The sequence below is a fragment of the Amia ocellicauda genome, chromosome 5 (genome assembly GCF_036373705.1).
Source record: "Amia ocellicauda isolate fAmiCal2 chromosome 5, fAmiCal2.hap1, whole genome shotgun sequence".
Lineage (NCBI taxonomy): Eukaryota > Metazoa > Chordata > Actinopteri > Amiiformes > Amiidae > Amia > Amia ocellicauda.
In genome coordinates, this window is record NC_089854.1 from 20,519,535 (window position 1) to 20,532,568 (window position 13,034).

A 13,034-nucleotide genomic window follows, 5' to 3' on the forward strand; every position below is an offset into this window, starting at 1 on the left:
ATGAAGAAGTAATCAATGGAGAAGAGTAAGAGAGCTACTCACTGTGTACTCTGATCCAGGAGCCGAGCAGAGATGAGGGGTGAGAAGAAGACAAGGAAAAACGTCAATTTCTGGCAACCATTACACCACAGCTTCAAACAAGCACCATTTTATATACAGTGTAAATATAAATACAATCCCCAACACACAGATTCACCTCCAAACCAGCAGGTCGTAATCTCACTGGTTCTTCCGTGACATTCAGAGGCAAAGCGGGGGTCAAATCTCACCGGGAGTTTTCACACTAATGTTAGTTTTCTCTCTCTGATAAATCCTTTACTAATGGTGGCGCTCACTCTAGTGCACGGCTCCTGCTTCCAGGAAAAGCGATGGAAATGTCAAGCAGCCAAATTGACTGAGCGCAGGAACGACAGAGCGAAACCACACTGCTGCCATTTCATTACCGCCAGGCCCTCTACGGCTAAACACACATTGATCTACTCAATTGCATTTTCAACGCTCACAGCACAGGCTACAGTGCATTGGATTCACACTGATTTCTCTTACTCCAGGTGGAACTCGACGTGTAAGTCTACTATAGAGAAGGGGTTTGGGTGAAATGTATGAAGGATGACACAGCTATATGCGTTTGCTTACCTGTGATGGTATAGGGGTAATAGTTCCATGCTTTTTCAGTCACATAGAAGATTTTTGGGACCACCGCCCGGGCCCAGCTGGGCAGCTTGCTAGAGAGAGAGAGAGATAGGACACCCCCCTGGTCAGTACCTGAGCTGTCTGCACTGGCCCTGACTATTAGGATTACTTATTACACATTTTGTATGAACCACAACAGGAGACCTGAATAACTAAAGACTAAACATCTCTTAATTCAGGACAGAGATAGTGAGTGGCGGTGCATTTCTGTACGGGTCCAGCTCTATGAATCACATGACCTTTGTGCAGGGCTGAGGTGGCGGTGTCTGCTGAGAAAATCACCGTTCATGTGTCTAAAATCAGCTGTAGGCCACAGTTCATTTCCAGGAAGTGTGCAGGGCGGTGTCATTTGTGCCACAGGAGACTTTTGTCAAAAAAACGGTTATAAATACACCAGAGCTGCAAAGACATCCCGAATACTCTGGTTACCTATGTGCAAAATCTGCTCTTCTAAAAGGGAAGAAAAGGTTTGAAAAATGTACTGTAGAGAGCTGCAAGTGGGAAGAACAGAGAAGAAGACAAAGGCAAGCGATCTTAACACCCCCCGACAGAGTGGACCGCCGTGACGTTCAGGCTGAAAGCTTGTCTTCACACTCCCTCGCCTGCTCCCGTCTCCGCCTGTCGCAGCCCTGGCACCTCGAGCCGCAGCCATAACAACCGGCACCACGGCACAGACACGCTCCCCTGGCTGCGGATCTGACACGCCAGCCCGGGCTTCTGCTCTGGAAACGGTCTCCAAGCAGGTGGCCTGGAGGCTGCAGACGACAGCGACGCCTCGCCTGTGCAGACCGGGCTACGCAAGCTGTGTCAGGCGGCTCCTGCCAAAACACGGCTCTGACATGTATGTTTCATACACCGGGTGCGTACTCCCAGAAAGCCTGTTTTTCAAGTTAGCAACTAATTTCCCTCTCTCTCTGTTCCCCCATCACCCTTTTCTTTATTAATTAATATGTACATCACTCTCTGAAGTGCCGTTAGCGTCTTTAATCAGCGAAACACGTTTTGGTAATTACAAATAATGAAAACAGATCACTGTGCATCTGATTTATTTTGGATTATCTTGTATCACAAGAAATAGTGGGATCTTCCCAGTAGCCCAGTAGACAATAAGTGATTTTTCTCCTTTTTTGTGTGCACACACGGCCCAAAACCCCAAATATGTATGGTGACAACAATATACTGCCAGCATTGACAGCATTTAACGATGAGGGTCCAAAGAAGATTTGATGGTTAACGTCACCCAATGCTTTCAAAACCATGTGTGTGTTTGTGTATCAATATATAAACACACACACACACACAAGGCACTGCTTTCAAAACCATGTGTGTGTTTGTGTATCAATATATAAACACACACACACACACAAGGCACTGCTTTCAAAACGTGCATTCAGGACGTGGTTTAATGGTGCAGTAGGGCGTGTCTCTGATTTGTGCGGCTTTACTGTAAACAGCCTGATGTCTCTGCAATCTTCGGTGGGATGGGGGCTCCAACACAGACGACCAATCGATAGCTCTCTCTTTACATCCTGTCTTGCAGTGTTTTTGTTTTCACCATAAGAGGCCATTAGCTCTTCCCAGCTCATACCTGCATGCCAGAGTGCAAACACACACAAATATTTACAATGTCTTGTCTGTCATGGCCGAGCGTGTCTTCTCCAGACTCCAGCAAGAAACTCCCACGCGTTTGGCATTTGACCTTTTCTTATGAAATCGTTTTCAAACCCAGACGTGGGCACAGGTTGTTTAATTTGTTGTGACTTTTGGGGTTAGCACCGAGCACCTTCGAGTGGAGCCACGAACCCGGGCAGGGACACTCCATCCTTCTCTTTATCTCTTTTATTCTCTCTCTCTCTCTGTGTCCTCTTCTTCCACCAGCCCTTGTGTTTTCTCCTTCTCCGCACTCTCGTCTGATTCGCCTCTGATTGCCGTCCCGAGAGCCGGGCCTGCGATGCTAATTACTTCCCTTGATTGAGAGAAACACTCCAGTGAAGTGGCTGTGTGGCTGTGGTCGCCAGGGTGGGTGGGTAGGGGAGAAAGCACAGGCCTCTGTTAATGAGTCGTGTGTTTGTAAGATCACGCCCGGCTCCTCCACTTCCCCACCCCCCAACACCTCGAATCAATCGGCGAGCTACAAATACGGACCAAGAGACCTTGCAAGATCCGGCTGGATGCTTCGAGGACACGCTTCGAGTGAGGATGCTTCCCTCTCTCACCCCTCTGAGCCACAGGTTTCATGCACAGCGCTCACGTGTCAAGTCCGTGGCCGGAGCAAAATGAAACGTTGTGAATGTTACATGTCACAAGTGTCTGTGCTGGCAAAGGAAAAAGGAGCCCATGACCACATTCAGCCTCTCATTCAGTCCTTAATCCATTCATTCCCTTCAAATTGCTCTTTCATAATCTCTTTATTTATTTATTTGCGCCACAGCACAGTGCTCTACTGTTTCCCTCTCTCCCTCGTCCGCTGCCATCTCTCTCTGTGGTGCCGGTGCTGTATGAGCCGAGGGTGAGGAGTCTTACCTGTTGAGGTATACTCGCTTCTCCGTGAACTGCCCTTTCCCGTGCGCGGGGTCCTCGTAGGGCTCATTCTGCACCACCTCCACGCCCTCACCACGGTCGCTCTGCTCGTGGCTGTGCTTGCTGATCATGTACAGCTGGCCGATCCGGTACTGTGAAACAAAGAGATGGGAGAAGAGTCAGCACGGAGACTGGAGCTGTCCCATTACGGGCCTCGCCGGGAGCCGCACCGGGACGGTTGCCCTTTCCATTACAGTGACTATATTGTGTCTAACGAGACACCAATCTGAGCACGGTGTTAGACACAACATAGACACTGTAACGGAAAGGGCAACCATCCCCGTCTCGTCCAGTCACGGAAATGCAGAAGCAGACTTTGGAAACACACACACAGACTCTGTATTTCATGAAATCAACCTCCGTGGGCCTTCAAGAGCTGTCTCTAATTGGTCTGCGTCTCCTGACACTTGCCGAGTGTCACAGCCGACAGAATGAAATCAAGGTCGAGCGCATGGCCGGACAGATCGCTAATTGGCGGACAGCACCAGGGACCTTCTCACGCCGTGAAGCACTCAGCGTAAAAGAACGATCTCTGGCTGCCGAGTTCTGTGGATTTAACCTAAAATGCACCTGAATTCACTTGGGCCGGCAAACACTGCCACCATAGTTGTCTGTGACTCTTCTGCTCTCATCTACGCCTGAGTAAAACTGTTAGATTTCAGTAAATATTTTGGGGTTTTTTTGGATACAGGAAAAGACTCATCTTCTTACTGACTGCCCATGAATTTAAAATAAATGCTGAGGGCAAAACCAAACTGGCAGTAAAGCAAGATCTCTCTCTCTTTCTCTCTCTCTCTCCCTCTCAGGCTTCATGACGTAAAACCATTCTAATCCTCTTACCAAACTAAAGCCCCCCTGTCTTCAATGCGCTCTGGCTGGAGTCAGGAAACGCATATTTATTCCTGACTCCAGGCACACTTAAGGAGCTTTGGAGCGAGCAACACATTAAAGAGACACTGCTCCGCTCTGCACCCCCGCCATGGCCCAGGAAGCCCTGCGCCCCGAGCAGCCCGCTGAGTGAGGAGAGAGAGGGGTCCAGCCTGGGGTCTCCCCGTGCCGCTGCCCTAACCGTGACTTCTGCTCAAGCATGCGGAGATGAAGAGATGAGTGGATTCAGCCACATGGCAAAAATATGCCTTCCCTGGCCATGGCTGCTTCTCGAAAACCTAAATAAAAGATGTGGTTGTGTATTTTTAAATATCTCTCGGTTTGCTATAAACCGTGGTAAAGCGTTGGCACGTCTCAGGTCAGGGAGGGAGCCATGCAGTTATGTAATCTGTGGTGCTCAGGAGACGGGCAGCTGGGGGCCAGACTCTGCAGGGGGGCCTCTCAGAAACACAGGAGAGGCTGGGCTGCATGAGACACACAGGAGGGGCCTGGGCATTTATATAGATGCAGACTCCTAGAGCTGGACTCTTTGCTGAGCACAGATCCCTGCGTCAAGCACAGTGCTGTGCCGAGTCTCCTGGGCTGGGCTGCGCTGTGCCGTATGGTGATACGCTGTGCTGCACTGTGCTGTACCATGGCTTTGCTGTGCCGTATGGTGCTGTATTATAGGTGTGGTGTGCTCTGCTATACTGTGCTTGGCTGTGCTGTGCCGTATGGTGCTGTACTATAGGTATGGTGTACTGTGCAATACTGTGCTGGGCTGTGCTGTTGCCATATGGTGCTACACTGTGCTGTAACATGGCTGATCTGTGCTATAGGTATGAAGTGATGCAGCAGCACAATTCCTGCCCTGATGGATTCCTCTCTTCTCCTCATTCTCAGATCAGCACTTCGCTTCTCCGCGGGCCGCCGCCTCCCCAGCTGGGCGACACTCAGCGCTGGAGCCAATTACCGCCAGTCAGCGATAAAGATCTCTCCGTGACAAAGTACATTCGCCGGCCCGAAAAGCCACCTCAGCAGAAAGCCTGTCCAGGACGACCGCCCGCCGCAGCACTCGTTCCCAGTTAATCAATTATTAACTATTCAGCCTTCAGTAATTGGCGGCTCCCTGAGGGCTCCTGAACCAGGGCCCCAGCACTGGTAATCTGGGCAGAGTCATATTGGTTTTCCATTTATATAGCAATTCTGCAAAACCCGGGACTGCTAAATGTACTTCCATGCTGGCAAATTCAACTGACCCTGTCCTGATTGCTGATCAGTGTTGTTATGTAGGACTGCGACATGGCACCACAGAGCAACGCTGTACTGCACCTATAGGTTACCTGCCCCATCTTAAGCCCGACAGCAGCCTGGACCGCAACTCTAGCCCACAGTAAATTGTGAAACTCATGCACATCTGCACCCGATTCAGTGGAAACACAATCCTAAGCTGACAGGAAGTCTATGTTCACTACTCCAGCCCTGAGCCTGGCCTGGGACAAAAATATAACCCTAATATCATCACTAAGCTTATAAAATGTACAAATATCTCCCTTCACACTTATTCCTGCCATTGCCACACATTCTCATTTTTCCATTTTCCATTAGACACCCAGATCCTCAGTTCATACAGAGATGACAATGATATACCCCAATGCCTGCACAATATCACTGTTTTCTGTGTTCTGACACGTGATGAAATACAGCCGTGTACAGAGACTGAGAGCGGACGATACCCTGACAGTTACCAGCCTGCGTTTGTAAATGTGTAAAGCGGTCCAATCCATCTTTGTTAGGCGCACAGTCTGTTCTGACTTGGCACAATAAAAGCAGACAGGGCATCGTATATCATACTGTGCACCAGCCAGGCACTCTGTCCGCCGATGAGTTTCTCTGAGAGCATGAACGGCCGACTACAGCTCTCTCGTCTCTCGGTTGTAGTGTGTGAAATGATCGCCCGCTCTGGATGACTACTGGATGTCTACTGGATCTTGATTCTATTCAAAGGCAGGTGACAGGGACTCATTTCGGCTGCGTTTTACCTGTCAGCCCGTTCCCCACGTCTCACAGATCCCATTATGCAGCAGTGAAGCAAATTATGCTGTCTCCCTCATCCGCCACAATCACCTCACTCTTGTAATCTGATTGAGTCTGCTGGTGTAGCCCTCAGCGAATAGTCACATAAAGGTTTGTCATGGAGGAGAGATGTCTTAAACACAGCAGCTCTCTCTCTTTCCCCGCAGTAGATAGAAACCAGCTTGTGACACAACCAGGGCTGCAGGACGCGGGTTCAAACGAAGGTCAGACTGCAATTGTGAAAGTCCAAGAACAGGAAATGTTATTTCTCTCTGCCAGCCTGCACAGTATAGTTTGTGAGATGGTGTAAAACAGTGAGATGAGCTACAAAAACACTTGGTATATGTATCTATCAATTCCCAACCTTTTGTATAGGACAAACTATAGTTATTTATGAGATTCCGTTGCCATTTATGGAGCAAAACAAACAAACCAAAAAAAATGGCAAGAATCAAGACAAGAAACCTCCGGGGTTAAAACGCACACTAAATTATTAATGCTTTCCGCGTCTCTAGCTTTCATCCCAAGCCCAAGACATGCGGGGCGCAGAGAGCAACAGGGAGAGGACCCGGGCCTCGGAGAGCAGCAAATTAAACACGACAAGTGTGCACACGAGAGGGGTGGCCAAGGACAAGGAAGTCACAAGTGTCATCGCCACCTCGCCCAATTTACCTCACCGTGCTCGATCTGAAATTCACCCACAATCCCCAGCTCTTCTCCTTAATGATGCATTCATCTTTCAGACCATTAATTGGAGGGCTCTGACATTGTGCAGTGGGCGTCCCCTGACGGGAGGAGCTGCCAGACACCGGCCCGCCTCACAGTGAGGCCTGGGTTCAAGAGGAAACGCGGTTGTTTGCTCATCCTTGTTATTGCAGGACTTTATTACTGTCCCCCCAACCGTAAGTAACAATTCCTGCAGTTTCCCTTTCGCTCTCTCCTGGCGTCTGCTGTCTCCTCTCACCATCAGAGTTGATGAACCAGGGGATTTTTATTGTGTGTGTTTTGTGCTGTTTTTTTAATCAGGATGTTAACTGATCCAACTCCGACGACAGAAAGATTGGGTCTCCTTTGAGGTTTAGCCGACTCTACATTCAGTTCAAGTAAAGACATTTTATTAGGCTAAACTATCTGATGGTAAACTGCTAACCCGAGGAGATGTTGCAGCCAGGCTTCAGTCGTCAGGGGAGGCAAGTTTGCAAAGCTAAATTCATACCAAAAGAATACATTAACACATAAACAAGTCAGATCAGAAGGAGAAGTAAAATGCAAGGACCAGGCACAGTGTATCCCTGTCAAACTGATCTTTAACAACAGCCTGCAGGCGTGCGCTTGATGAATGAGTCTCCGTACCACAGTGGACACGCACAATTAGGATTCATTTGGTATCTCTTAACACCTATAGTGTAGCAATGCAACACCAGCCTTGTTTTAATCCTTCAGCACCCAGATACCATGGGATAAGTGCACCAAACTTATTATATTTTAATTATATTTAGTTTCTTGTTTAGTTTTTGGGCACGTGGGCTCTGAGAGCAGTCAATAGGTGGCAGCACAGCAGCAAAAAGGAAATCCGGGCATCTCACGGTGCCAGTGTGGACTGTGGCAAACCCTGTCCCTGCCGAGCTTCATTACATGTCCTGTTAGTACGGTAAACTTTGCAGCTGAAGTTCTCCGGTGGCTATTCCACAATCCCATATTATATCACACCAAACCAGCCACAAGGGTGGGTGACTGATGCAACACTCAGACCCTCTCACACTTTCTTTAAACTGACTACATTTTTTTGAATCCAGTCCTGCAGTGTCGGCTGGTTTTTGATTCAAGATCCCAATTACTTCATTAATGTCATTATTGACTCAGGTGGCCTTATATAAAACTGTCATATTTTATTTTTATGGCCGATAGCTTACAATTTATTGATTATTCAAAACATTGAACCAACAGAACATTCCAGAGTCTGGAGAGAGAGAAGGGATCAATTAATCCAGTTAATTGTTTAATTAGAGCAATTAAGGAGCCAAGAGCTGAGCTGGAATGAAACCCAGCAGACACTGAGGCCCCCCATTACTGGAGTCTGACAGCCCTGCTTTATACCATCTAGCCTTCAGCAGGGGAGCTCGTAAACTTCTAATTCCCCCCCAAATAATACAAATATATATACACAGTCTGGATTGCACGTATTGTAAACAAAAAGCTATCGGCTAATCTAATATTGTATTCCATGCTTCCACCCCCCTGCTCCATAGACCATGGCCGTATATAGAGTGGAAACAGTGAGATTTATGTCAGTGTCAGGGTTATGTTGCTATTAAACTGCTGGGTGGATTTCTTTCCCTTTGCCGTTTCTGGTCCAACTGCATTAATGCCCCTCAGATTTGAGAGGAATACAATAGCGCCGTGGGGCATCCTGGGAAATCTCGCTGTGGAGAGATCAAAGGTCGTTTACCTCTGGTCTCCATCGAACTCCCACGGGAAGCTGTTCTCCCGGACCACCGCCCGGGCCAGTCCCGTATGCAGAGGGACTCAGAAACGCATACGTACGTGTGGGACGGCATTTGCCAGGCGCGCCACCATCCGTCCAGACAACAGTTCAGGCCACTAACTCTCTCATGTGACGGCGCGCTCCTACACAGATTCACAACTGGGCTGCTTCTTACTTCTGACACAATTAAAGAGCACTTTACACCGATACTGGCAAGCCTCCTGGATGTCTGTAACTCTAATGGATAAGAGCTAGTTACAAAAAGGGAAATGGCTAGCAAATGTTGTGGCACCCGTCTCATCTGCCAATAAATAAATAATAATAAATAATGGATGTCAACGGTTAGGTCAGAGGTGCCAGAATATCACTTTATAAAGGCATTGTGTTGTTTTTGTGAGAACCTTGTTCCTGCACAATCAAGTTAGCACAGTTTGCCCTCCCCTGCTCAGCTGGGTTACAAGACTTTAATATGAAATCTTGCTGGAGAGGTGAACAGAAATCCAGAACACAATAACAAACAGTCAAGAAAAATAACAAGATCTCCCCGCTCTCTGTGTTGTGTCCTTTGATGAACTCTTTCTTAAACAAAACAAAACCAAGAGGGGAGAAAAAATACCTACAGCTTGTCAGTTTGGAGGATTAAGACCAACCCCGCTCCCAGATACTCAAATGGCATTTATTTGAATGTGAGCCAGAGAAGTGCCAACAGGAAAATTAGTTCTCAGACATTACTCAGATTTACACTATCCCCAGTGCGAACTAATTAAAAGCATTAGAATCCCTTTTCTTTTTCCTTGGAGCTGCAGGGGCTTTCATGCTCAGCACTTAGACTTCGGGCTTTTTAGATGTTCACTTATTCACTGTGTGGTTGATGCCAAAACGCCTGTGAGTAATAAATCTGACCCTCTAGGGGGGGTGCTTCAATAGGTGTGCCAACCCAACAGCCCCCCACCTCCACACACACACACACACACACACACCTTCCCTACTCTCTCTTTCTTATTGATCACACAGACAACCCAATAAATCAATAAATGGGTAAACGGATCAACCGACAGGACATAACCCTCGCCTTTTCAACTCAAAGTGCCGGGAGAGAAAAAAGTCCACCAAGCGGCATATAATCGAGTCTTCCTCTCTGGGGAGAGGTCGGCCATCTCGGGTCAATCCTAAACCAATTGTCACCTTTGATGGAGGCGTTGGCTGGGCCAGGCTGGACTCTGGTACGTCTGCGGGTCAGTCAGGGAGGTGACAGGAGAGCCGCGGTACTGGCGCTGATGAAACAACGAGCCAGTGAAGAGAGACAGGATGCAGATATATTTGACTCAGGGTTTAGGAAGTTTGTTTGTTTCTTTAAGTAACGATGGCTGAGGCGACTATTTAAAAACGCAACGGTGAAGCTCGCTGAAAACATAACTACCAAAATAACACCTCGCAGGGCCGCGTTCCCGTTGCCTGGAGCCGCCGGGCGATTTGTATTCTGTGTTCTGTTCCCAGACGTCTCCCTAAACTCCTACTGAAAAAACACACAGAAAAACCCTGTGAGGCGTCCATCTGTTCCAGACATTTCAGCTGCAGCGTCGGGGGGGAAGGGGGGGGTGGACATTCGGCCAGACTAAGACTTTCATCTGATAGGAATTTAATTATTTTCTTTCTTTTCTTTAAGTTTTTAAAAAACAACAAGAACAGAAAGGATAGATGCCCAGGCCAAACTTGGTGAACTGGCACAAGGTTTTACATTTGCACAAAGTGTTGCAGTGTGTTTGGGCACGTGGGGGGAATGTGTCTCTACAGGAACGCAGTGTCGCCCAGAGCGGCGCTGATCCAAACCGACTGTATATTGGGGTTCGAGAGGAGTGCCGTGGCCTGTTTCAGACTGCGCCCCACTCCTCAGTGTCACTGCAGCCGTGACATCAGTGCGTGTGGCTGGCCAACCCCCTAGGCACCACACTGTGCTGATAAGGCGCCTATATCTGACTCCTGTGAGTAAATATCATTATCACTGCCTCCTACCGCCTCAGACAAGGTCGTTTCCAAGGGCTGGACAAAGACCTATTGTGCCCCAAGCAAGAGGTGGAAGGAGACCGAGTTTATTTTTGCGTGTAAAAAATGGAACAAAAACCCCTGTATATATTGTGGCACTCTTGCTGGAAGCTGAATTAAAAGTGAATGGAGGGAGAGGGCACACTTGAACGGGCCTTTGTGTCTCTTCTTAGCGACTGTCACTTTCATTAGAGTGTAATATCTCTGGAAAACGGCACTCTCGAGCCGCAGAGGGACCCGACGCCATTAGGGCTGTCGGTGCGAGTTACCGGCTACAGCACAACCCGCACTCTTGCCTGGTTGCCTCCGGCCCATTACTGTATGAACGGCACAATGAATGAAGGGACTGCGGTCGGTCCGAGGACAGAAAAGCAGGGTATAAACAAAGCAGCCAACAGACAAACCAAGCAACCAAGAAACATCCACTTTTTGGAGATATGGCAAGAAATATAATTGAAGAAAACACAATTGAATTGAATTCAGGTGTTCCTTCTGCTGTTATTAACCTTAATAGGTACAATTTCAGCTGTTGTGCAAAAAAATACTGAATATGGATAACACACTTCAGACACAATGAATTCTCTCTGAGACTCGACTCTAGTCATCATGGGCCGCTGGGAGTTAATAACCTAATCACTCATTACTGAACTGAAGTCATTAGGATCTGAAGTCAAATCACCCTTTTTATTTGCTTATTGAACGGTGCCTATAAGACCACAGGAATCCGGGCCCTCAGACACTGGAGACCAGCTGGCATCGCTCCAGTAATGTACTGACAAACACACACACACACACACACACACACGCACACGCACACACACACACACGCACACGCACACACACTACTACTTTGACCCCCACTGATAGCAATAATCTGCCAAGTCACTTGATAGCAGTTTAGCCAATTGACTTCATTAGTATGAACTTAATGCTGCCAATTTTACTGACCAGAGAGGAAGAGAGGAAAAAACACACACACACTAAAAACAACGACTAAGCCCCTTGCAGAAGCACTGCTGGGCTTTACAAACATGCACAGATATGTCCTTATTACATTTCTTTTTTAAACACTGTTTCCAAGATGCACCATCACAGAGACAGAATTAGAAGCCAGTGAGGAAGTGAGGCATGTCATCTGCATTGTTCAGTCCAGGTTGTGCTTCTCGTGAATCGATGAATGGCTTTTGAGCAGAGAGCACAGCGGGCCTGGGGCCATGGTGAGGATGCGGTGAGAGTGACCTGCCTGACAACCCTGCTCCAGCATGCGCTGTCCTCCTGGCTCTGCTCTCGCCCTTTCCTTCTCTCTGTGCACAGGAGTGCATCTGACGCTGATTGCTGCCTATTCAGCAGCCTGTCACCTGCGCAGCGCAGGGGACTTGATGCCCCGGGCCCATGGAGGGACGCTGGGCATACAGCCCGTGATAGTGTCACACGGCTCCAGCGAGAGTGTGTGTGTGTGTGTGTGTGTGTGTGTGTGCAGGGTTTTGTGTTGCATCAGCACTGCTCCCCCCTCCTCCCAGGCAGCAGGAGACAGATCAGCAACTTTCACTTCCGTCTCAGTCCCAGCGGTCAAACGTCAGAGAGGAGTTTAACATTATTGACGTCCTGTTTTTGGTTTAGAATCATTTAATCGCATTCCTGGTGTAAAAGCTCAGCTGAGAACCAGTAGCTGTTTCACATTTGCCAAGAAAAAAGACAAAAGCCATTGGGATGACGATGATCATAGTGAATATGAATGATGAAAGTTCAAAGGCCAAACAGATATTCCTGAACATACACAAACACACACACTGAGACTCACAGACACACACAGACACAGACATACACAGACACAAACACAGAGACTCACAGACACACACACTAAGACAAGACATACAGACACACACAGGAGAAGGCCTTGTGGTTTTCCAAGGAACAGGTATTAGCAAGCGGAGACTTCCAGCATCACTGATGTGAAAGGCCGAGGGTCTGACCCGGTGAGGACAGTTACATAAGTGATGTTGTTGGCCGCACAGCGCCACTCCGCTTCAGCACTGCCCTCTGAAAGCACTGCAGAGGTCTGATGTGTACAGCCACAGTAACACAAGGGCAATTAGACAACATGCACTTTCATTTTCATCCTTAAAAAACGTAAATGAGACATCAATCAGGCCACCTGAGGCTTTTATCCGAGAGAGACACGGGCCCCGGGCTCCCAGGGGCTTCGTGGATACTAATGGCTATAACAAGAGTGATGGTAAACAGAATAACACGCCTCGTCTCATATAAGAGGAACCCTTGTGCCTCAGAT

General features: G+C 48.2%; 1 protein-coding gene across 1 annotated transcript in view; it reads right to left on the bottom strand.

Annotated features, from left to right (window-relative positions):
- Positions 1-13,034, bottom strand: part of LOC136749742 (cytoplasmic phosphatidylinositol transfer protein 1) — a 65,131-nt gene that overhangs the window by 13,841 nt on the left and 38,256 nt on the right. The window contains exons 2-4 of the mRNA XM_066704251.1: positions 3,217-3,365; positions 637-725; positions 43-50 (exon numbers count right to left, since the gene is read on the bottom strand). Of these exons, the coding sequence (XP_066560348.1) occupies positions 43-50; positions 637-725; positions 3,217-3,365 (246 nt within the window). The remainder of the gene's footprint in view (positions 1-42; positions 51-636; positions 726-3,216; positions 3,366-13,034) is intronic.